Here is a 26113-nt window from a genome sequence, read left to right as displayed (position 1 = left end):
GAGAGTCGGTGGTATAGTTCGAGTCTCTGTTTGAAGGTCTAAGATCTAGGAAAACTCATGGAGTAAATTCCAGTCCTAGAAAGAAGATCAATGTCCCAGCTCATATAATCAAGTTTTTTTTCTTACTCAGCATTATTCTTCTATTTGGGTCTTCTGCTGATTGGATGAGGCCCACCCACATTGGGAAGAACATCTGCTTTACTTAGTCTACCAAAGATTCAAAGGTAATCTCATCTAGAAACACCCTCACAACAGGCCAGGAATAATGTTTGACCAAATGTCTGGGCACTTTGTGAACCAGTCAAAGTGATTCATAAAAATAACCAATAAATGTCTGTTTTGTTTAACAAAGAAAAATCTCATTTTGATCCCTGCTAAAAACTCATATGTCCCATTTGAAAGCTCCTTTTGTGCTGATTGGACTTCCCTGGTGGCTCAGACTGTAAAGCGTCCACCTACAATGTGGGAAACCCAGGTTCAATCCCTGGGTCAGGAAGATCTCCTGGAGAAGGAAATGGCAACCTACTCCAGTACTCTTGCCTGGAAAATCCCATGGATGGAGGAGTCTGGTACACTACAGTCCATGGGGTCACAGAGTCGGACATGACAGAGTGACTTCACGTTCTTTTGTTCTGATCTCTGACTAGTGTTATGCTGGACCAAGTTCTGCTGGCTTATAACAGCCAATTTAAATTTTCAAGAGCTTCATGAGTTGGTTTTCAAACACAGCTGTAATTCAAATTAAATTACATATACTTACAATTAAATAAATCAAATCAAAAGCAAAAGTAAAAAATGCTTAAAACTTATAACTTCCTAACTATTTTACTACTCTCCAAGCTCTTGAGGTTATTTACATCTATGGAATCTATAGAGTGGAAATACTGGGTTGGCCAAAAATTTTGTTTGAATTTTTCCATAAAATGGCTCTAGTAACACTTAGTTGTCCTTAACTTCATTCAAAATAATTTTGTTAGAGTGATTGTGACAGCTGTCATATAAGTGTGCATTTATTTATTTTTTGTTGTTGTTGTTGTTGTTTTAAAATTACCTTATTTTATTTTATTTTTATTTTTCATTTATTTTTATTAGTTGGAGGCTAATTACTTTACAAAATTACTGACAAAAACCACTAAAAAGCTTTGGGAAAATGGAATTATGAAGTTGACTGGAAAATGGTAGAAGGTATTAGAACAAAATGATGAATACGTTGTTCAATAAAGTTCTTGGTGAATATGAAAGATGTGTCCTTTATTTTTACTTAAAAACCAAAGGAATTTTTTTGGCCAATCCTACACTGTACAATGATGAGCTGTTGCACATTTCTGCAGCTCTGAGATCAGTGACATCATGTTGGCAGCTTGAAACCACCACTGTGGGAGGATTCACACCAAAGGAATCATCAAACACTGCAAATCAGAGCTTAGTTTACTGTTTTTCATTTTTTATTTTTTGTATTTTAAGTTGAAATATATGTGACATATAACATTATATTTGTTTTAGGTGTACAAAAAATGTTTATATATCTATATATACACACTACCTGTATGTGTGCATATATGCACATACCTATAAGTATCAATTCATGTGTGTACAAAATTGATTGTTTTATTAATTGTCTAGAACTATACTGTCTACCACAGTTGCCTCTAGCCCCATGTGACTACTGAGCACTCGAAATGTGGGTAGTTCAAATTTCAAAATGTTGTATATGTAAAATACACATTGGATTTTGAAGACTTAGTATGAAAAAAGAAGATCAAATTTATCACTAATCATTCTTATATTGGTTACATGTTGAAATAATAATATTTTGCATATATCAGGTTAAGTAAATACATTATTAGAGAGAATTTCAGCTATTTTTCTAGTGTGGTTACCAGAAAGTTTTACACTATGTATCTGGCTTGCATTGCACTTCTGTTGGATGGCTCTGGTCTAGGTTTAATGAAGTAATGGTAAAAATGTTATGTAGATTAAACTTAAAAGTGTGTCATGTTCATAACCATTACATTATGGACACCAAAAATAAAAAACCAAATAATCTTCCATGATTCAAAAACTTTTACCCGATTCAGCCATTCACATCACTAGGTAGCAAGGAAAGCTGTAAAACCATGTTCATTGTTCCACTTTAATCTTAATCATTAGCATGAAAATATGAACCAACTAATGTTCCTGTAGGAGCTGTATTTGTTGGGAAGTTGTGGTTAACAGGCTGGCAGTTAGGCAAGAGCTTAGGCAAAATCAACTGAAAGTATTTCATGAGATTCAGGAGGTTTTATAGTTTATAATTAAGACTATTGAATATTTTATTATTAGTTATAAATTACATGTTATACACCTCATTGTTGTTGTTCAGTTGCTAAGTAGTGTCCACTTTTTTGTGATCCCGTGACCTGTAGCCTGTCAGTCTCCCCTGTCCATGAGATTTTCCAGGCAAGGATGCTGGAGTGGGTTGCTGTATCCCTCTCCAAGGGATCTTCCTGACCCACAGACCAGCATCTTCTGCCTTGGCAGGCAGATTCTTTACCACTGAGCCACCCAGGAAACCCCATTACACACTTTATGTATCACTAAAGCATAAAATTATGTATGTACATGTATGTGTTATACATATGTACATATATGCATTTGTGTGTATATATTCGTGTGTGTATTTACATATACACACTTTTTTTTGAAGAGCTGATTAAGCTTTAACCAGTACACCACTGTCTCTGACCCTCCGGCACCCAGATCCTGCCCATTGTCCCTCCCTATCCTTCACTTTCCAAATCTGCAGACTTCAGCAGTGTGACTGGTGGACCCTTCCCCTCCCATCTCCAAACCCTACTCCCTCTCCCCCACCACGCTTTGTCCCTCTTAGGATGTCTTTTTTCAGCCTATTCTCCTCTTACCCATCCTGGCTCATAGCCCAGTTTCCAGACACCAGCCCTGAATAGTCAATCACCGTGTAACGAAGTTTCCATTCCCAGGCTTGGTTCTTAGCCCAAGCCCTGCCTGCCTGCTCTTGCCCTAAGACACTTGCCACTGGAAGTCAGCTTTGGCAGTAACTTCTGGCACACCTGGTCCTCCAGGATGAAAGGTGGCCATTCCCAATCCAGTCAAAGACAGGTCTTCAGTGAGGCAGAGAGGTGGGCTGAGCTTCAGCGAGGGGAGTGGTGCGGGGGAGTAGCCTTCAGAGTTCTGTGGGCACAACTCTGAGGGTGTCTTTTTCCTACCATTATCAAAAACAGCAAGTTCACCTGGAGACAGTTCTGTCCTGATCACTGCACAGGGAGACATGGACCTCCCAGGCTCTGCCCACTGGGACCCTGGAGAAGATACCTCCAGCACTAAGACTACTAATAAATAACCAGGAGGCCCTGGGGAAAATGTAGCAATCCTGTTTCAAGTAAACCACAAACTTAGCAACATCTACATGTTAGGAGAAAGGCAGAGTTTTAGGAGGAAACTCCAGGGGTTTCATTCAGGAAAAAGTTCAGGGGCAAAAACTCCATTCTGTGGGGTGAGACTGAGAAGGAAGCCATGGGCTCTGCAGACCTGGATTAGTTCCCTGGAGGAGGCAGTTTCAGAAACAGGCTCAAATGTATCAGTCTGGCATGTGCATGGCCAAATTGCTTCAGTTGTGTCTGATTCTTCCAGACCCTATGGACTGTAGCCCACCAGGCTCCTCTGTCAGTGGGATTCTCTAGGCAAGCATACTGTGGGTTACCATGCCCTCCTCCAGGGGATCTTCCTGACCCAGGGATCAAACCCACATCTCTTTTGTCTCCTGCATTGGCAAGCGGGTTCTTTACCACTAGCGTCACACCAGTCTGGGAGAAACGCCAAAGAAAGGACTCGCTGCTGGGAAATCAAATTAGGATCGGGGTCCCAGTGAACCTCTAAAAGTTATCGGTGGTTTCCTAGCTATCATTGTTCCTAATAATAGTAATAATAACAATAATAGCTGACACTTATTATGGGCCTGGCATTTTTATGTCTCAGCCACTACAATAACAGGAGGTGGTTATTATTATTTCCACTTTTGCAGAAGAGGAAGCAGGCATAGGGGACAAGGTTCTTGGTGTGGGTGCAGCCCTGCAGGGTGGACCAGCAGCCCACTCCTCCCTTCCCGCCTCGCCACATTCCTTCTGCAGGATCATCATTGTCATCACTCCTTTCATCGGGCCGCTCATGCTCTTTTTCTACAGACTTCCCCTTTATTGTTCCTTTTGATGATTTTCTCAATGTTGTGTCATTGACAGAGTGCTTTTACTCTCATTGTTTGGATGAGGGGCTGAGCTAGGAAGAGGTTGTACAATAAATGCTGAAGCAGTTTTCACTGGTCTGGAGCTAAGGGAGAAAGGTAAGTATGGTGCAGTAAGTTTCTTGTGTGGCTGACTTTGTTTAAATTCAAGGACTGATCTTGTTCTGAGAGCGTGTCCCTCCTACTGTTAAATGGTCCTTTTCTTTTTTGAAACAATAAAGGCAGTCGATGGTCATTGATCCCATTTTGGCCCAATTAGAAGCTGGCAGCCTTAGCATATTATTTGAAATCCTGTTGGATGATGGACTCTGGACCGTTCACACTCTCACCACTTACCTCTTTCAAGCAGGGGGCAATTAATCAAGTGCTCTTAGGACCTCTGAGAAACTGCAAAGGATCCTCAAAGGGTGGTACCCAACCCCCAGCACCTCTGACTGTAGAGGAAGGGGTGTCAGAGGGAATGCTGGGCCTGGGCTGACCTGCCAGCTGAGGACGTGCAGAGAGAACACCCCAACCTTTCTGGCTCCAGAGGGTGCGGTGTCCCCACCAACCCTCCTTTGCAAACCTGCCTCAGCCTGCATGGGGCCCCTTGCCCTGATGCTCTATTCACTGACTTGAAATGTGGGGATTAGGGGTGGGGGGGGGTGGGGAGTCAAACAGGAATCTTCCCACCATCTACCCTGTCCCATCCATCCTTTGGGCAGTCAAAGCCATGATTCATCCACCTCTTATTTGCTTCGAGGATTTTCTATGACAACTTGGAGGCCCCTCTTTCCTGATTTGGCTGGATTCCAAGGCTATCTATGAGCTATTCAAACAAACAAAAGAGTCAGGACGAAGTGAGAGGAGCTAGTTCCTAGAGCATAAATTTATTTTCTATTTCTCCTGATGGTAATAATCCTTGGATCCTCTACGCTCTCAGTTATCTGCTCTGTGGCCTATTCGTCATTTTTGGATGGCTTTTCTCCCTCTTCCACCAGCACTGGCAGTGCACAGTGATTGCATTCAGTCTAGAATGGTGGGACAGAAATAGCTAAGGCAGAGAGACTCTCAGACTTGAAAATGTCCCTTCTCCTCAAGTGGTGTTGATAAGCCCTCAGTTGATGAGATTTGGGCCAGTGGGGTTAGGCTACAGGACCCAAGGATCTCCAGCCCCTAGAGGCAGCAGGTGAGTAAGCCAGAGGAGAAACAGTCTTCACTGCTGGGCAAGATAACACACGCATGATAGGGAGACGGGGTCCTGAATGGCGGGAGGGGCGGTGGTCAGAGAAGTAACAGAACTTTTCCAAGGTCAAGTGGTGAGACATGAGGTCTCCCGAGTCTTCTCAGAAGACGCTCAGGAAAACTAGAGATACCTCTGTCATGGTGGTGGCAGAGGTGGCAGCCATCTTCAGCTGGCTGGACTGGCCACCATACTGATGTCTAGGCAAACGACAGTGACCAGAAGCACCAACTTGCATGGCCGGGCCATCTCCTTCTTATATCTCCAGATTCTTCTTGCTGATCTAGGATTTCATTTTGATGCTTCTGTTCCCAGAGCCCAGCCAGCTTCTCAAGATAAACTGCCCACTCCAGTCTGCTTCAGCTCATTCCCTCCAAAACCTCTCCACCCCCATCCACTTAGCCCAGCTCCACCACTTCTTCAGGGCTTCCCTGGTGGCTCAGCTGGTAATTGAGAATTGGCTCAGATGGTAATCCAACTGCAATGCAGGGGACCCAGATTTGATCCCCGGGTCAGAAAAATCCCCTGGAGAAGGAAATGGCTACCCATTTCAGTATTCCTGCCTGGAGAATTCCATGGACAGAGGAGTCTGTTGGGCTACAGTCCACGGGGTTACACAGAGTCGGACAGGACTGAGTGACTAAATACTCACCACATCTTTAACACCCCCACCTGCTCCTGATCCAGGGCCACCACCACCCCTGGCTGCCTCTAGCATGGGAGACCGGGATCAAGAGGAGCTTGATCAAGGTACTGCCTTAAAGACCCCCACCATTGAGGGGATGGGCTACTGTGACTGACCAGTGACTGTGGAGCCACAGCCTCTGCAAGAAGCCAGCAGTATGTAAAAGTGAGATGGCTTAACGGAGGTCAGGAGATGAAAAGGGAACCCAGCCCAGTGCCAAGGACTCAGAGACATCAGGCTTCAGATGACAGAATACGATGAAAGTTCCAACAGAGAATGGGCAGGGAGCCCATGGGATGTCAGGGGTAGGGTGGGAACAAACGCACAGCAGCTGGGTGGGCAGAGGCAGGCCGTTCCCACACCGGGAGGCAGGGTGGCGATGTGGAAAGAGTGTGGGCTCTGGGAGACAGAGCTCATGGAATCCTGGCTCCAGGTACTGTTCAGTGGCCTTGGATTTAGCATGTCTGTCTTAGGAACAACACCACCTGCCTCAGAGAGGTGCTCAGCCCAGGGCTAGGGCTCCATAAACATCAGTTTCCAAATCCTGTCCTAAGACCCCTACGTGGTACTCTGGGCCTGAAGTATAGGAAAGGGGCTAAGGGCTGAGGCTCCACAGATGAAGAAAAGGAGCAGGGCATAGGTCAGTGTCAGGAGGCTTCAGCCCCTTGGCAGGACCCCTGGGTGCCATGTGGAACACCCTTTGCTCTCCTTGCCCTCCAGAGATGTCCCAAGGGTGCCAATGTCCACATCTACAGCCAGCCTGACTCACATAGCCCCCGATAGTCCCCCAGCTGGGCCACTGATATGTCTGGCCTTCCTGCTACAGGGGCCTTCAGCGGATTATACCAAGGACCAGCTCCTGTCAGGACCCACCATGCAGCCTGGCGTCAGAGTGTACTTGGGGTTGGGGGGCTCTTAGTTCACCCACTTGTGCTGAGTGCAAATGGTGTGCCAGGTACAGGAGTACACAGGTGAAGGTGATTCATTCCCTGTCATTGGTATGGGAGGAGGTGATGAGTCAGGTGGGTAGGGGAGCAGAAACAAGGTCTGAGAGCAAGAGGCACTTGCCAAGTATCAAAGGGCTTCACTATCTGCATCTGAGGAAAGGAATACTTGATGACTCCTCTCTCTCCTCTTCTCCCAGAGATACGGCCAACCATAGCCTCTGTACCCTCAGGATCCACCCAAGCCCTGCCCTTGCCCCTCAACTCCACTCCAGGCTCCCTCTGACACAAGCCATCCTGTGCAGTGGAGCTGTCCAGTAGCTTCCAGGCTGTCTCTAAACCAGTCTCCAGCCTAAGAGCTGCCCCAACATCTCCATCACCCCCACCCCCCGACCCCCCACCTGGTGATTAATCTGGTATCAGTCCAGTTCCTGCCTGCAGCCCCAGACACTGGCTGAGAGGTGTTAGGTGGGCCCTTTAGTCATCCCCTTCCCACTCTGGGAGCCCATTTCAAGTGTCCTTTGCCCTGGACCTGGCCCTTTAGTCAGGGAACCCAGCTAGAGAGCATTTCAGGGCTCCTGGTCTTCCAGGACTTGGGCCACCCTCCCCAGGGCCATCATGTTCTTCTACTGGGATGATGCAGCCAGGCCCAGGACCTGCTGATTGCCCATGGACAGAAACATGGATGTGTTTGAGGCCCAGGCCTGCTGGTTCCTTCCTGGAAGGCACCCTATGCCTTGACTCCCTCCACCTCCCGCCACAGCAGGCATTACTAATCGATCTTGACATTCTTCCTTTCTGGATCCCTAAGACCACATCCTAGATCAGGGGTTCTCAGCTCGAGCCGTTCCCTAGAATTCCTTCACTAACTTCAAAAGATACTGGTGAAAGTTGGACCCCACCCCAGTAGCCTGACTTAACTGATTTGTAATAGAGGCTCAGGCAACAGTATTTGTTTTGAAATTCCCAAGTTATTTTTCAGTCAATGTCAAGAACCATTGCTCTCAGTAACCACAATCCAATGACCTTGTAGACTCACATAACACAGTGGCCACCCTAATTGCTAGTCATTGTCACTAGTCCTTCCCCAGAGCCCTCTCATGTTCCCCAAACCAAGTCTGCAGTGCACATTCAGCCCAGCCATCCCACTCTCAGACCTGCCAAGCTGATAACTTAAGCCCTGACCAGGGGCCTCAGGGTGGGGCTCTCGATTGCCTCATGCAAGAAGTTTCTCTCACTCTCCAGCACCTTGATCTGCTGTTCTAGAAAATGGACCCAGAACCCAGAATCACCCTGCCCACCCGGAAGACCCCCATGAGCCCTGGGGCAGAAAGAGACGAGGGAGTGGTCTTCAGTCCCTCCCCTCAACCTGGCTGATAAAACAGCAGCATCTAAAGAGGCAGTCTCCATCTCCACATTTAATAATCTAGCATCTCTTCTAAACCTCTCACCTGGAAAGTTCTTTCTGCTGTCCCACCTCAGTCCTCACTGCTGCAAAGGGAGCAGAGTGACAGAGACAGCAGGTGTGTGTGACCCCTTTGCTGAGGAAATGGCAATGTCTCTACCCAGTTCTGGAAGCACACATACACACCAGCCTCACCTTGGCAACCAGGGAAGCAAAACTTGCTTCTGAGTCTTGATCTGCTTGCCCCTCCTCCACCCACACCTGCTGAAAGGTGGCGTTGACTTCCTGGTTGAAGGCAGCTTGGAAGCCCTGGCCGATGATCACTTCCTGGGTGGTTGGGGGCATTCAAGCCTGGCCTTGTGGCCTTGCTCTAAGCCCTAACCACTACTCTCAAGTTCTATCTGCCTACCTAGCCCATCCATTCTATTATCCAATCCCTCCTCCTCCCTCTTTGGAAGCCCTTGTGAACTCCAGGGACTTCCTGGCTGAGGTTTGCCAGCTCTCTCTGGTCACTGTGGAATCCATCCATCTGCCTCCTTACAGCCCTTCCCGCCACAGGGCAGGAATGGCCTCCACCACAGTGGGAGCAGGACAGACAGGTGTCTGGGGAAGTGCCAACTGCACAGTCACTAAACCTCACAGTCTGCCCCATGCCCAACTCACTCTGCCCCAGTCTGGGCTCAGGCTGTGAAAACTTGGTCCCTATCTTAGATTTTCTAACAGAGGGTCCAGGGGGCTGGGTCCCCACCAGCTCCACCCTTCTTGGGAGATCCCCCACCCTGCCCAGGGGCCAGGACTGTGACAGTGAGGCACAGGTTGAACAAATGCAGATAACTGCCTGCCAAGCTCCCACCGTCCGTCTAGAAAACAAGCAGTTCTCAGAAAGACACCAGAGTCTCTGTCAAGAGCAGGACCATTTCTGCCAGTGGACACAGGCAACACTTGTGTTGAAAGCCACAAACCAGGCCACACACACACCCTGTCTATGTTTCCCTTTCTTTCCCCCACGCCCTCTCCCTCCCTCTTCCCAGCTCTGCTCCACACTTCATGAGCCTGCAGCCCAACAGGTGCTCCAGGCCCCTCTGCCACGTGGACTCAGAGAACATCTTCTCTTTCTGCTCTACAGAGAAGATTAACCTGGAAATGCGGGCTGCCCAGGTGATATGTCGTGGTGTAATGTGTGTGTCCATGTGCCTGTGTGGCGTCTGCTCACAGAAGCATCTGAACTGAGGTCTGTGCGCGCACCTTGACCACTCAGAGACCAAGCCATCAGATCGTGCTGTTTATTGAGGATGCAGTGGGAAGGTCTTTAAGGAGAAAGGAGAAATGAAGGGGCCTCCTCTTCCCTGCTTGTGGGTGCAGGATAGAATGAAGAAAGAGTCCCTGTGTTGTACTCGGTCCACTCAGAATGAGCCGTGAGCCAGCCAGGGTGGAGTGGGGATGGTCTCGCTTGGTTGTCTGTCCTTCAGCCCTCCTTTTCCTGAACATAGAGCCAGCTCCTACCACAAGCAGGAGCTGGGACCAAGGCCCCAGTGTGAGAAGAGGGCCTCGGTCTGAGACCCACGGAGCCAGACAGAGTAATCAGCAACTGAGTCAGAGGCTGTGCAGAGGCCGAAAGGCTGGGAGCCCATGGCATGGTTCAGGGACCACAGCCAAGGAGGCAAACCCCAGCATGTGCAAGGAGGAATTTCACCAAGCTTAGTTGTCCACACCTGTCCAGGTTCAGGAAGACACAGTCTGGGAGAAGTGAGGGGCCAAGGCCAGCACCGAGGTACAAGAGCAGGTTGGGTGGGGTGGGGTGGGGCTGACAGTGGGCTGGGGGAGCGCATGTGCGCAAGCCAGAGCCGGGACGCAGGGATGGCGGGAGGGCAGCCGTCTCTACCGACTGGCTTTCTTGGAGGGGGCACTCAGGCTGGAGCCCTTCCCCAGGGCATCCTTGTAGTCGGTGGTGCTGCTCCGGCTCCGGCTCTCCCCGCCTCGGACACTGCACACTCCAGAGATGCAGCTGCCGCTGTTGGCCACGTAGCCTCCGCTGACCGAGCTGGGCCGGAAGCCATAGCCACCGCTGCCGCTGGTGCTGCTGATGATGGCTGCGGGGCGGGGAGAGCAGAGGGGAGAGCCCGGTCAGCACCCCGCAGGCACAGCTAGGGCCTGGGCCGGAGGAGGCTGCCTTTCCCCAGGACAGGTGCGGCTCTTCTTGGAACAAAGGTTTGGCTGGGGGACCCAGTCACAGTCAACTCCCTCCCCACTGGGGACAATATCTCAGAGGCAGCTCCCCCCACTCCCTACCCTAGGTTTGCCCAGTTTAGACTCAATCCAGCTGATTCTTAACTCTCAGAGGTCCACCTCTTTGGTCCCTGCATCATTCTGGACACCTCCTGCCTCTTCTGTCAGCCTTTTCTCTAAACTTCTCAGCCTCCAGCCTCTTCCCCCTACCTCCTGCCAGCTGTCCTCCAGGGGCATCTTTGGGAAGCTATGATTTAACTCTTAGCCCTGGTGAGAAATCTAGACATCTAACAACTGTCAACTTGACTTCCGAGGTCCACCATTCCCCAGTCCCCCAGCCCCGAGGTCCACCATTCACCAGTCCCCCAGCCCGGGTGTGATCATAACCTCGCAACCTGGCTCTCCGGGCCTCTCACCCATACTCATTTTCTTGTACCACGTCCTTTGTTTCCCCATTCCCTTGATGAGAGCCTTCCTAGCTTCCGTCCCCTGGGAACAGGGAGACCGTGATAAGTGGGAAGGAGCCCTGGGCTGGGAGACAGGAGGCCTGATTGCTTGGCAATACTCTGCTATCTGGCTGTGTGATCTCAGCCAAAGGTTTTCCTTCTCTGGTCCTTAGATTGCTCATCTCCACATGTGTGGTATAACTAAGGCCCTTTCAAGTCCACAGAGTGTGCAGTTTTAGGTCCAAGCATATAGGTACTTACAGATGCTGACAGGGGAGGGAAATTCTCCTGACATCCTGTTAACAAGGGGAGAAATAAGAGCAAGCAGTCATTCAACCTGTAATCTATTAACCTCAAAGCTGGGGCCCCCACCAGACTAATGTGGGTTTCTGAATTCAATAGGCACCTATGGAAATTCCAGGGCTCCTCTGGCACAAACAGAGCTTGAGAAGCTATGGGGGACACCCTTGAATCTTTGGGGGTAACCAGGCAGCCATCCAAGTTAAACCTAATGAGGTTTAACATCTGAGAGACAGGAAAACACCTCCCAAAGGTCAGACCCAGGCTTTGATCCTTTCCTTCTCCCAAGAGCACTGGGGATGCTGGAGTGGCCACCCATCTCTCACAAGCTCATCTTGGACCTGGGCAGTTAAGGAAGATGGACCAAGTAATGGGTTTTTCTTTTTCTTTTTGGCGGGAATGGGAGTGTGCCCAGGTACATACAGGGAAGTTGTGAGGATTGAGTGAGCCAATACACATAGCACAGTGCCTGGTATGAAGTAAGCACTCACGTCTGGGTAGGTATTATCAATTCTGTTATTTTCCCTAGCATCACCACCTCTTCACTCCCCAAGAACTCATCTTTTCTGGATTAGGATGTATTGGGCTTTCTCCTTGGGTCCTTCCCCAACCCCTGCCTTCCTGCCAGAGCAGCCCCCGTTACCTGCACTCCTCACTCTCCAGCAGCTTGCGGTAGGTGGCGATCTCCATGTCCAGGGCCAGCTTCAGGCTCATGAGTTCCTGGTACTCGCGCATCATCCTGGCCAGCTCCTCCTTGGACTGGTGCAGGGCAGCCTCCAGCTCATCCAGCTTGGCCCTGGCATCCTTCAGAGCATTGTCACCCCTCTGTTCGGCGTCGGCGATGGCCGTCTCCAAGTTGGAAGCCTAAACGGGGAATTGGAGAGTTGGAAACCAGAAGGGCTCCCTGGAATCATCCAAATCCAAGTCCCACTCATTCTCTGAGATTCTGAAGCAGACACGCCCACCTCCACCTGTCAGACCTCCCTGTTCCTCTTCTAGTTGGAGCCCTTTCTGGCATTGGCAAGCCCTTCCTTAGCTTTAGCTTCACTGCCTTGTGTTTAGACATTGGTGGATGAAAAATAGTGCATTCTGCAGCCCTGATAGATTCAGAACCACTCAGTTCCTTGCAAAGTCATTTATTTGGCCAGCCTATGCTGAGAATACAAAGTGAGTGAGAATAAAGCTCAGCCTTCTGCTCTTGACTTTAAAGTCTGGGAGAAGAGACCACTGGAACACTGTATTGAAGGTACAGTGTCAGTGGCTGCCCAGGTGTGTGGGGCCAGAAACAAGGGCATGGGGAAGGAGATGCTCTAGGACCAACTATTGTGCTTACCATACCCCCGGCTCTTGAGCCGCAATTGAGACACCCCAGGGATGCCTGCTCTAAGAGTTTGATGTGGTGACCTCTTTGGCCCCTTTCCCTTCCTGGGCAGAGATTTGGGAGGCTGACACCCTCAGCCCATTCATCACCTCCCCTCAACCCACCAATTGTGCCCAATTGGCAAAAGCAACCAGCCATCTCACCTGCTTCTTCACATTCTCAATCTCTGAGCGGATTCTCTGGATGAGCCGGGTGAGCTCTGAGATCTCGTTCTTGGTGTTTTTGAGGTCGTCCCCATGCCGGCCGGCTGCCAGCTGCAACTCCTGGAACTGCGGACCCAAAGAACAGAGCCATGGTTAGGGGTGATGAGTGTGTCGTGGGAGTGCATGGTGGCTGGGGTTGGTGATGTCATGGGGACAGGCCATGCTGGACACTTAACTGGATATTGTCTCCACTCTGAGAATGATCTGGCCCAGCCCTCCTGTCTAATGGGGTCACCCTCCCCGGCCTTGCCACAGCCCAGCTCACCTTGGTCTGGTACAGTGCCTCAGCCTCAGCCTTGCTCTTCAGGGCGATGTCCTCATACTGGGCACGGACCTCATCAATAATGCTGTCCAGGTTCAGGTCACGGTTGTTGTCCATTGACAGGATGACAGACATGTCGCTGATGTGGGACTGGATCTGAGCGATCTCCTGCAGGGGAATCAGGGATGGTCTCGAGACATGACTGATGGAGGTCAACAACCTCCCTCATGAGGTGAGCAAATCCCAGTGATGCCATTTAGAGGCTCCAAACCAAGACTGCTGCTCACGGCGCATAGCAAGTTCCCTTCAGGCCCAAGACAGAGTCCTGCTGGCATGGAGGTAAGGCCAGGACCATTTCCCTCCCACCCAGAGAGTGGAGATGAGGAGCCTCTCGGGGCTGAAATGGAGATGAATAGATGAGAGCAGGGGCCTGGGTGTCCCTCCTGGTCTCAAGTAGAGTCTTACCCTAATGGTAGCCCTCAGAGGAGTGAAATGGAGAGATAGACTTACGGCTTCATAGAGACACTTGAAGAACTTGATCTCCTGGTCCATGGAGTCCACCTTGGCCTGCAACTCCACCTTATTGGCATAAGCCGCATCCACATCCTGAAAGATAGCCCAGCCATCCCCAGGTCACTGCCACTGCAGCCAAGAAGGCAACACACACTGCAGGCTCCTCCCTTGCACAGGGAACTAGCCACCTCTCCTCTCTGGGAGGCTCATGAGAAAGGGGAGGAAGGAGCAGAGGGCCCAGCCCTGCCCCATCCTGTGAATGGGCTCCCTCGGCAGTAGGGATGGGGTGCCCCGCTAAGAAAAGGAGCCCCAGCCAGGCTGCTATCAGTCATCCTGTGGCATCCGAGCCAGGCCTGCAGCTGCAGGGGACTTCTGAGTGTTGTTCTCTGCTGTTCTTCACTGTGGAAGAATTCTACCCCCATTAAGCGCTCAAGAATGCCCCCATCCTCTCTCTCTTTTTATTCCCTTCTCTGGATAATTTTGCATCATGGTTTTCCCCTGCCTTCCCCTCACCATTTTGGAATAAGCTCACTTTCTTTGAAAGCAGAGCACACTGGCTTGCTCAGCTCCACCAGCTCCCAGGCCAACCCCAGACCCCAGACCTGCCTGCCCCCTCACCTTCTTGAGCAGCACAAACTCGTTCTCCGCTGCTGTCCGCCTGTTGATTTCTTCCTCATACCTGTGGGAATGCCAGGGCTTTTTTGGTTACTATGTCTCACTGAGAACCCTCGCTTGCCCAGGGAAGAGCCTGAGCTGGGGGCAGTGTGCTTGACAGAGGGCACAGATGCTGGAGGGCCTGCAGAGTCCAGGGCCTTTGGGGCCAGCCAGGCAAGAAGGCTTCCTGGAGGAGGGGATGTGATCACCAATTTTGGAAGAAGGAGATTGTTGGAGATTGAGCTTCAAAAATGAGAAAGGAGCATGTGGAATGAATATCCTGAAGGAAACCACCCATGTGTCCCAAGTGCCAGGTTGGAAGAGCAGGGAGCAAGTCCCAGAGCTTTCTTGGGGTGATTCTACTTGGTATGACAAGGAACACTGCCCCCTGCCTCCAAAAACTTCAAGCTGGGGTAGCTGCCCACTCCTCCTCAAAAGGGACAGGGACAGTCATAGCTACAGGGAGTCCCCTCCCCACTCACCTCTTCTTGTAGTCCTCCACCACATCCCGTACACTCCTCAGCTCCGAGTCCAGCCTCACCCGGTCCCCGGACAGCGTCTCCAGCTGCTTCCTCAGGTTGCTGATGTAGCCCTCGAGGATGGGCTCTAGGTTGTTCTTACAGTTGTTCAGATCCAACTGCTGCAGCAGCTCCCACTTGGTCTCCAGCACCTGGTTCTGCTGCTCCAGGAACCTCACCTGAAACCCAGTGCCCAGAAATGTTGAGCCTCCATGGAAACCATCACACCCGTCACTCCTAGGACTCTGGGCAAAGTGATCCCCCTGCATTTTCTCCTCTACTCCTCACAACAACTATTAGAGGTGTATGCTCCTTAACCTTATTTTGTGGAAAGGAAACTGAGAAGGTAACCTTTCCCAAGGTCCACTGGTTTAATAAGTATCAGAGCCCAGAACTGGACCCAGATATATGTTCCAATAATCTGTGCATCTGATCACTCTGAACCCACTACGGCCAAACCAGTCCAGGGCAGGGATGAGCCTGAATTTACTGCAACAGAGTCAGGCTGAGTCCATCTTTGGAAAGGCTGACCACTCAAAAGACAGGAGTCTGCTCTTCATTTTCTGGTATTTCATGATTAAGAGGCTCAGTGGACCAAGAACTCCTGGGTGTTCTAAATTCCTACATCAGAATCCAACTCCATCTTTCTCAAGGCCTCTTCCTTCTCCCCTAGTCCTGCTCCTCAGAACCATCTTCCCTAGAGCAAACTTGGTTCATGGAGCAAGATGGACAGACAGAACTCCCATGCCACTGTAGCCTCTCTGGATCAGGAAACTGACCAGAGCTGGTGGATCTGCAGCTCTTGTTCGGTTTGGGTTGATTTTTGGTTTTTTATTTTTCATGTGACCTCTCTTAATCATATGTGAGCACAGCTACTTTAAACAAGGTTGTGTTCCTTAAAGTCAGAAACACAGGACGTCAGAAAACTGTCTGGGCTTCAGTGTTGAGGTGGAATTGGTCACCAAACAGCTTGCCTCCAGCGGATCCTCCAGCATTTGGTTTGGTTTAAGCAATCCTGACTTTTTCAAGTCTATACAGAAGACTGAGTATTCACCACAGAGAAAACCCTACACCCAGGACACCATAATGCACATCTGGACTCCACATCTGGATGGCTGATAGGATGTACCCATCATCCCTGGCTTCCTGGGATTATGGGATTGTACTCCTCTGGAGACTAAAATTATTTAGGAAACCTCCAGGCTTTTGAGCACCCCAGGCAGACCACCTTTTTCACAGAGGTGACTGTCTTCATGCTTGTCTTTCTTTCCGTGTCTCCAGACTTTTACTTCTTAGTGAGGTCTGACCAAGTCAGCCTAAGGTCAGTCCACTCCCATCTCCCCAGACCCCAAACCTCAGAATACTTTGATCTTCTAGATGTGAAAAGGCTTAGGAGGTAAGAAGCCACCGAGACAGTGCAGCCCCTGAAGTGAGCAGAGGCAGCAGGAACTGCTCCAAACTGGAGTCCAGAGCTGTAGGGAGGCAAGGTTTTGATGGCCATTGACTGTCACAACATAGGCTTTGTCCTGGACTGACCCATCCTTGGTGCCTGACTGTCATGTAGCCAGCCGAGTCCTCCAGTGCCCAGTACTGGGTCTGGAGTCAGAAGGCTGAGCCTCCAACTGCACCTTCCCTTGTCCGGAGATGACCTTGGGCACGGCATTGCCCCATGCCTTTGCTGACTGGCAAAATGGGAGCAATCATTTCTTATCTACAAAAAGGCAGGACCTATCTGGACTGGATGATCCCTTGAGGCTTCTTCCAGACCTTTGATTTTTCTCCTTCTCAACACTCCTCCTTCAGCTTTCAGAGATAAAAATGATAATAACAGTAACCACCATCTGGGGAGTACTTAGCATGCATCAGGCATCATGCCAAGATCTTCACATGCATTTTCTTTCACAAATCTGATAGTGACCCCAAGAAGTAGGTTATTATCTCCATGGTGGAGATGAAGAAACAGAGGTATAGACAGGGTGGATGACTCTCCACCCATCCACGCATCTGGCTACATGACTGGCTTAGCCACACAAAGTCACACAGCTGGTAGGTGATGGGGCCAAGGTGGAAACCAGGTCTGAATTCAGAGCACTGTGGAGACCTTGTCCCCACCATGCTCTTCTGCCTCTCAAGAGAGTCCTCACCCACCAAAACTAATGCCCATGGCCAAGCCACCCATGAAGGACCATTTGCTGATGCTCCCAGTCCTTCTGTCAAAGGACCAGAGGATAAGATCAGCTTGCAATGATAGGAGGAGGACTGCTTCCCTGGCCCCTCAGTGGCAGATTCCTTGTCATGGGCTCTCCCTGAATATAGCATGCTTAGACCCAGGCTTAGCAGTAGCACCAAGCCGGCTCTCAAGAGTAAGAAGCAAGGATCTGTCTTCTCTTTGGAGCTCCTTTCAGTAACCCTGACAAGCCTCTGACAGTAGAGATTGACCTACCTGTCTTTTCTCAGGAAGACTACACAGGAAACCTTAATTCAGTCACCCTGGATTCAGTGCCTTCTTATTTCTAACCTCAATCTCTCTGGTTGCAACAAAAGCACATGTTCCAAGAAGAAAAGACAAAGGCTGTTCACAGGTCCCCAGGTCCTAGCAGACCCACCTTGTCAATGAAGGAGGCGAACTTGTTGTTCAGAGCCTTGATCTGCTCCCGCTCCTGAGCGCGCACTTTCTGGATCTCGGGGTCCAGCTCCACGTTGAGGGGGGCCAGGAGGCTCTCGTTGACGGTGACCTGGTGGATGCCTCCAGGTGGGCACACAGTCGGGCACATGGGCCCCAGGGCCACGCTGCCAAACATGCTGCCGGCGAAACCACTGGCCCGGCCTCTGCCAAATCCATAACCTCCACTCTTCCCACTGCCACTGGCCACGTTGAAGGAGATGCTCCGGACGCCGCCCAGGTTGTAGAGGCTCCGACTTCCGAATCCCCCGCTGAGCCCTTTGCCGCCTGCCCGGTAGGAGGACGCGCTGCCTCCGGAGAGCACAGCTGAGCAGCCACTGAAGCCTCCCTTGGCAGCAGCTCCCGACTTGCAGGTGAATTGGCGGCTCATGTTTCTGGTGGAGATGGGGCTTGGATGCTGGAGGAACGAAGGCAAATTCCCACAGGGCTCTGCAGGTTGCAGTGAGGACTGGCAGGTGCCCTCCTTTATATGCGCTTGGCACTGGGGCTCGTGGCTGGCCAGTCAAGGGCTAATTCATGGGTTTGGCTTGCCTGGGAGCAAGAAGTCATTTTCTCTGTGCTGAGCTAGAGATCAAGCCTCCCCACCTCTGAAACAACATGAAACCATCAAATTGCTGGGCTTGCAAGCCTTGCTCATGTAATTTGGGTCTTATCTAATTAACCTGCTGTTATAGGGTAATTTGCCCCAGGCCCCAGCCTCTCCAGGGGGGGTGTCATTGGCTCTTCATCATCTCTATCCTGAGTAATCTTCTCTTGGCTGTGGGCTTCCTCCTGGGGACCAGGGGGAGCAGATGGACTGCCCTGGACAGGGAAGGTTGCTGGGTAGAATATCTGGGAGCTCCAACCAGAGCTGTGTCCTCTTCTTTCATGGAAAGGGGCCATTCATTCAGCTGTTCACCCTTTCCCCAGGCCCCCTGAGACACACCCCACCCCATGGCCTCATCTCCCAACCCACAGAGGACAGTAACTCTCTCAGTGGAGTATCAGGGGTGGAGTGACCCTCTCCCTGGCAAGGGACATGAACAGCCCAGACCAGAGTCAACCCTGGACACAGCAGGTCCTTGAGCTTCTGTAAGTTCTCCAAGAAATGGGATTGCCACACTTCACCTCTCTCAAATTCTCAAAATAAGACAGGTTAGAGGCTGTGCAAAGGATGTCTAGGGCTTCTGAGGGGGCTCAGTGGTAAAGAATCCACCTGCCAATGCAGGAGCAGCAGGACACACGAGTTCAATCCTTGGGTCCAGAACATCCCTGGAGGAGGAAATGGCAACATGCTCCAGTATTCTTGTCAGGAAAATCCCATGGACAGAGGAGCCTGTCCAGCTACAGTCCATGGAGTCGCAAAGAGTCAGGCATGACTGACTGAGCATGCCTGCACACAGGGATGTCTAGCCCTTCAAGCACCTGGGCAGAATGAAGAAGATGAGGAGGATGGTGTCAGGCAGGTGGGAGAGAAATTCCTGGAGTCCACTGGGAAGAGATATGGACACAGTGGACAGAGGCTCATCCAGGGCCTGGAGATTTCAGGGGAAGCCTCCTGAACATCCATTTTGTCATGTATGTCTCCCCTCCAATGTGTATTTGCTAATAAGATGTGGAGCAACTTGGTCAGGAACCATCTGTTTAAAATTTAAATGAAGAAGTTACTGTTAAAATGAGACTGGACTTCCATCACATCCCTCAACACCCAGGCAAGCCAAGGGTGAAGGTCTGGCCCAGAGTGTGGCCCAGGGAGCACTGTGCATCTTGCTTCAGACACTCCTGTGGTCCCTGCCCCAGACTCTGCCTGTTGTCCCCTCCCTCCTGGGTCCCTGGCTCCCGCAGTGAACCCCAGTGCTCCCCCATGATTGCCACTGAGACTGCAGCCCCAGCTCTGCCCATGGCCGGCTCTGCCACTGGAGATTGCCATTTCCCAAAGATCCTGCTGGGGCCCCATGGGTGGGCCGTGACTCTCGGCTGGTGTGGACACAGGAGTGAAGAGAATCTGGGGCCAGGCTGGTCTGGGGCTCTCTGTCACTTTTTTAGGTGGTTGACCTGAAATCCCTCACCCCACCTGCCACGTGCTCCTTCCCAGTCTCCCCCTGCCATTTTGTCTGCATGGTTCACCAGAATTTCTCTTTCCCTCCCTTCTCTCTTCCCATCTCCTATCTCCATCCTGCCTATCCCTCCTCTCCATTTTCCATCCTTCTTTCTTATCTCCCTCTTGTGCTGCTGCTCCCTCCTCTCACCCTCTTCCTAGAGGTCCTCCTGGGCCAGCATAGCCCATGTCTGACTCTTCCATCTCCCTCAGATCCTTGGCATGTTCTTGGCATGTGCCAGAAGGACAGGGACTCTGTGGGCAGCTCCCATGAGCTTCCTCTGAAGCCTGCATCACATGTCATTGCATCTTCCTTCATAAGGAGGGTAGAAGTTTCCCAGACACCCCCTAGTAGGCACCTCTGTCCCTCCTCTTCTCCCTCAATAAATCTCCACTGTGCATTATGTGTCAGGCAGTGAGCCCAGGAGTTTGCGGTACAGCACTTAAGGCCTTTTTCAGCTCTTGGAACCCAGTCTTCACACGATAGTGGTCCTCTCGATGGTTTCGCTGGCTGTGTGTTTCTCTGATAGGCATGGCGGTTCCCTAGCACAGCCTCCAGGGTCCCTGCACCTGCCCCCTCACCTCCACCCCATCCAGCAACCTCCTTCCTGGCTGCTCCTTTGCTCTGCCAAGGACACCCGCAGGGCTCATCTTCAAATACCTCCAAAACTTCACCAAACTGTTCTTACCCAGCCTGAAACACCCTCTCTCCCCATCTCTTCTGGTCCAAATCCTTACAGTCTCAAAATCCTGCTTAAACTCCTGGATTTAGCCTCATATCCAGGACTCCTCTGTCCATTGACTGCTGTGTGGAGGCTGCCATGTTCCCTAGGGCCAGGGGGCTGGGAGAGGGTTCCACGGCCCCCAGTTGGCTCCTCCCTCTGTATCTTCCCTCAGGGCACAGGACTAGCCTCTGGACATCCCTCCCAGGTGCGAGAGGACTGACAATGGTTGGAACAGCCACCAAACTGCTGGGCTGGAGCATCTTCAGGGAGCCTCTGTGCTTGCATCTGCCTCAAATGGCACCAGGTAAAAGCTCAGGCTCCAGGAGCTGGCTCCCAAGGTCTGATTCCCATGCTACCACCCAGCCCTGCTTCACCTCTAGAAGCCTCCGCTTCCCGGCTCTAAATGGGATCACAATTCTTGGAGGGACTTTCCTGGTAGGCCAGTGGTTAAGATACCATGCTTCCATCACAGGGGGTATGGGTTCAATCCCCGGCCAAGGACCTAAGATCCTGTATGCTGTATGGTGTGGCCAAAAAAACTAGAAAAATAAACAAATTCAAAAAGAAAAACAAAAAAAGACTTCTCATGAGGTAGTTGTGATGATTGCATGTATTAATTCATATAAATCCTTGGTAACTGCCTGGTGTATCTCAATGCTCAATACATATAAATCAATGACCAAAAGTAGAATTTAGGAATCAACCTGTCCTCTCCTTTCCTCCTCTCTCCCCTTCCTTTCCTCAGCAAGAGGATGTCTGGATTAGCACATTCCCATACAGTGTCATCTGCTGTTGGGGGACCTGGAGTAGGAGGTGTTCCCAAAGGTCCCAGGCTCTGGGAATCTCTCCGTTCAGACCATCTCTGATAATGGCAAATTCTCCATTAGAAATAATAATAATAATAGCCACTGTCTATAATAAGTGTTGCCAACTATAAGACTTGACAGGAAGCATTTTTCAAAAATTGAAGTATATTGATGTGTGAGTGCTGTCACTTCTGTTGTGCCCAACTGTTTGTGACCCTAAGGACCATAGCCCTCCAGGCTCCTCTGTCCCTGGGATTCTCCAGGCAAGAATACTGAGCTGGGTAGTCATTCCTTTCTCCAGGGGAATCTTCCCAACCCAGGGATAGAATCTGTGTCTCCTGTGGGTTCTGCGTTATGCGCGGATTCTTTACCACTGAACCCAGGAGAAGCCCAACTATATTGATGCTGAGCACCTACCAAGTGCTGAGGGGGCAATAAAAGGCATTCTGCCCTCAGAGAACTTAGTTTCTGGATTCCTGGAAAAAGCATCTCATCAAGCTATTAACAAGTCATTAACACCTTAGTATAAGTTAGTTAATTAGATACTGGCCATTAGGAATGAAACACCCAATGTTGTTGATGAGGATGATAGAAGAGGAAGGAGGAACATTCTGGGCCACTCACAGGAAGGGTGGGCCCAGGTGGGGCTCCTGGGGTGCTTACTGGTGTTTTTGCCGGAGGGATAAAGGGAGGAACTGGGAAAATCAGCACAGAGCTGTAGGTCACCAAGGTTATAAAGGCCCTGCCCCAGACTCAACTGAAATCTAGGCAGACTTAGGGGCAAGAGGAGACAGTCCCCTGCCTGGGGAGGCTGGTAAGGGAGACAGGAGGGGATCTACCACATCCCAGGTCCCGTCTTCATCTTCCCCTCACGCCCTTTGCAGTATTGGGGTGGCCTTTTTCTGTCTGTATGTGTTGCTCAGTCATGTCTGACTCTTTGTGACCCCATGGACTGTAGTCCGCCAGGCTCCTTGTGTCCTTGGGATTTTCCAGGCAAGAATACTGAAGTGGGTTGCCATTTCCTTCTCCAGGAAATCTTCCCGACCCAGGGATGGAACCCATGTCTCCTGCATTGGCAGGCGGATTCTTTTTACCACTGATCCATCTGGGAAGCCCTGCTCAGTTTTCCAGGTGAGAATTAAATTCTGAGAGATGATGGGCCAGGCATGGAGGTCTCCGAGCTGCATTTTTACTCATCTGTGAATTGGTGAGGAAAGTGTGTCCAATCAGAGACTCAGACCCCCAGGTTACCAAGAACATCTAGCTTCAATGTTCAAGAAAATTTTAAATTGCTTGTTAAATGAATTACATTTATATGGCTCTTGGTTTTATAACCAAATGTTTTGTTCAATTTACACAAATAATCTGTAGCTTTCCTTATGTTTTTGTTTCTACATCTGTGAGAATGATCAGTTTCGCACATTCTTGTGATTTCATGGCCTCCACAGGATCCATTGGCTCCCCATTCTCAGCATTCTGGGGTCCTATAAGCCTCCAGAGAAGGTTTGAGAGAGGGAAGGGTTAGAAAATCCAGTATAATTCAAGAGGGTATTTGCTGGGTGAGAGGAAAAGGGAACGCACAGAGGAGAGGCAAGACCTGGGGACACTGAATCCATAAGGACTGCCTGGAGGAAGAGGTTTGAATTCCAGTCTTTCAAGGAAAAAAGGCTTGGGTAGACTCTTCCTGAGGAGTAGTAAAAGAAACCCAGGCTGACAGGAGGAAGGGCATCTGTGAGGAAAAGACCCTTCAGGCTGGAATTATGAGTGAAGGGAGACCATGGGTTGAGGGACCCTGGATCCCACACTGTGCATGTGACAGGGTGAGTGATAGAGCCACTGAGGGCTCTAGAGCCAGACAGAGTCTGAGCCATACATGTTTGAGGAAGCAGAATCTAGCTGATGTAGGAGTAGGGTGGGGGAGGCTGGAGGTACTGAGAAAGGGGCAGGTGGTTCTCAGAGCAAATAATTGTCTCCAAAATTAGGGAGAATGAGCTAGGCTATTTGGATGACATCAGCTCCAGTCCTGCCAGCCCTGCTCAGCAGCTGAACTCTGGAAAAGGGCACATTGTCTGTGAATCCCGCACAAGTACCCCTTTTATCCCCCTATATCTTCCTATAGTTTTAGGCAGGCAGAGCACTCAGTCCCAAGCCCAACAGTTGGATCACAGTCCCTGGGGGACTTGGCCATGGTCAGAGCCATCCATCTGGGAGCAGGACAGCTCTTTAGCCGGTTTGTAGCTGGCAAGGCTGAAGGTGAGCTCATGCCAGAGGAACCAGGGTATAAAAGCCAAGGAGGACTGTCCTCCCAGACACTCGGCTCTGCTCCCACCCTGCTGTTTGGTTGCCAGAGAAGTGCCTTCCAGGGCTGCCCTGTCCCCCTCACTTCCTCCTTGCTCAACTCCGTGGCCAAGACCATCTCCTTTGAGCTTTGCTGGTCATCTTTCTCTAGCCCACCCCAAGCCTCTGGCAAGGTGTGTGGACTCAGGACTCTGTGCATCCAGGCCCTGGTCCTGCCATGTGACCATGGGTAGGTCTTCCAACATCCTAAGCCTCTGTTTCTACATCTCTAAGACAGGGGGTACTAATACGTGCTCCGCCTGCTCCCCGAGGTAAATGGGAGGCATCTTGTAAATAATAATGATGATAGTAATGATACTGGTGAACACACTGTGTGGGCTCTGGAGGGCACTGCTCTAAGCACTACATACATATTAACTCACTTAATTCTCACTGCAGTCCTGTGAGGCAAGTACTGTTATTGTCCCCATTTTACAGATGAAGATACTGAGGCACAAGAAGTTAAGTAAATTATTGGAAGGTGCACAGCTACTGAGTAGCTGAACTAGGATTTGAGGTACGATACCTGGCTGCCATCTGTGCTCTTTGCCTCTGCACTGTCCTGGCTTTCTTGTGTGCAAATGTCCAGTGTACATGCCTGCCCTGAGGCATGGTGTGAGAACCTGAGCTCACCAGCACCAACTTCTCACACACTCGTCTTCCTGTCCCTGACTCTCCAAGCAGCAGATCTGACCCCTACTCCCCTTCTCCTGTTTTGCTCTTTTGAAGACAGTATAATTTCAGGACTTGGGTGGGGTGCTTATGAGACGATTGCATGTTTCTCACATGCATCATGCTTTCCCCTGATGACATGCTCTGGGCTGTTCTCCCAGCTTCCTGCCCACCAAGGCAGACTGGTCCTGTCCTTTAAGACAAACCAAAACCCCCCTCCTCTAAGAAACCTCCCCTGATGCCTCCCTAGGGCAGCCACAGCTGTCTGCACACAACCCTATTGCCCAGGTGCCGTGTGCATCCTTCCAGCCTAACAGATCCCCCCGAGGCTGGGCGATGCTCCCTGCTCCTTGGCCCCAGTCTCTGGGCTTACAGTGTGAGTTGTGAGCACTGCTTACCAACTCACAGACATGTTCCCATAGGTGTCAGAGGCCATGTGGGGGCCTACATCTGCATACAGGTGGTCGTGAATACAAACTTAAACAGAATGATGTCCAGCCAGTAGGGACCAGCATGGCTGTCTCAGTTTCCTGTGGCTAACACCTACTGTGATGGGTTAGTGTCTAATTAAACCAGTGGTTAAATATTTTGAGTCTCTTCCATAGGCTTGAGTCTGTAGGCTGATGAGCACGTGTCTACACCTGTGTACCCAGGTTTCTGATGACAGTCCACCTGACAACGAGCCCCGTCTTAGATTAGCTATCACTGTCAGACCTCCAAGTGTCCATTCCTCTCTGTTAGTGGCACACACATGAGAGCCGATTGTCCTGTTTTTATTATATTCTTTTTTAAGAACAGAGAAAGTGGTGACTCCCAGCTTTTGAGTATAAGTAGGTCCCAGTTGTTCATTGTTTGTTTTTATTTCCATTATTCTGGGAGATGGATCAAATAAGGTATTTCTGCGATTTATGTCAGAAAGTGTTCTGCCTATGTTTTCCTTTAGGGGTTTTAGAGTGTTCGGTCTCACGTATAGCTCATCAACAGTTTTTGTTTTCTATTATTTTTCATTACAACTATCCTAGTGGATGTGAAGTGGTACCACTTTGTGGTTTGGATTTGCATTTCCTGATGATTAATAATATTGAGAATCTTTTCATGTGCTTGTTGGCCATTCGTATATCTTCTCTGAAGAAAGGTCCATTAGATTCCTCTGCTCGTTTTTAAATTAGGTTGTCTTCTTGTTATTGAGATGTCAAAGTTCTTTACATGTTTTGGGTACTAGACCCTAATCAGATACGTGATTTGCAAATATTTTCTCTCATTCTGTAAATTATCTTCTCACTTTCTTGGTAATGCCATTTGATGTGTAGAAATTTTTAATTTTGATGAAGTCCAATTTCTGTATGTTCTCTTTGGTTGCCTGGGCTTTTGATGCCATATCTAAGAATCTGCTGCCAAATCTGTTCACCTCCCACCCACACCACCCACCAACCAACAAAACAAGTATACAAAACCTAAGCCAAAACTTACTGTGATGCTGTGATTTAAATTCTTTTTAAGAACCTATGCTCTCACTTTTCTAGTTATCTGATTAAACTCTCCTCCTCCTCCAGGAAGCCTTCCTTGCTTAGCTTCCCTGTTCTGATCACTTCTCAGCATTGCTGCACTGGGCTGCCCTTCCCTGATTTGCATGAGTGCATGACTTTGTGTGTGTGTCTGTTTCTCCCATTGGTCTGAGTTCACCTCCAGAGCAGCCTCCAGGTTCCTGAAAGGCTTGTGCCCATGAGTGAGATGGAGTGTATCATCATCAGAGATGGGCAGTTTTGGAGACACTGAAACATTGACAGGCATGCACCTCG

At 50.0% G+C, this 26113-nt stretch overlaps 1 protein-coding gene across 1 annotated transcript; it reads right to left on the bottom strand.

Annotated features, from left to right (window-relative positions):
* Positions 1-9780: 9780 nt before the first annotated feature.
* Positions 9781-18314, bottom strand: KRT71 (keratin 71). Its single transcript, XM_043883392.1, has 9 exons — positions 17621-18314; positions 14979-15193; positions 14461-14521; positions 13840-13935; positions 13333-13497; positions 13008-13133; positions 12127-12347; positions 11445-11479; positions 9781-10601 (listed from the first exon to the last, which is right to left on the bottom strand). The coding sequence occupies exons 1-9, from the start codon at positions 18065-18067 to the stop codon at positions 10390-10392; spliced, it is 1578 nt and encodes a 525-aa protein (XP_043739327.1). The 5' UTR covers positions 18068-18314; the 3' UTR covers positions 9781-10389.
* Between the last annotated feature and the right edge of the window lie 7799 nt (positions 18315-26113).

Source organism: Cervus elaphus, chromosome 3, assembly GCF_910594005.1.
Source record: "Cervus elaphus chromosome 3, mCerEla1.1, whole genome shotgun sequence".
NCBI lineage: Eukaryota > Metazoa > Chordata > Mammalia > Artiodactyla > Cervidae > Cervus > Cervus elaphus.
This window is presented reverse-complemented; position numbering and strand designations above follow the sequence as displayed.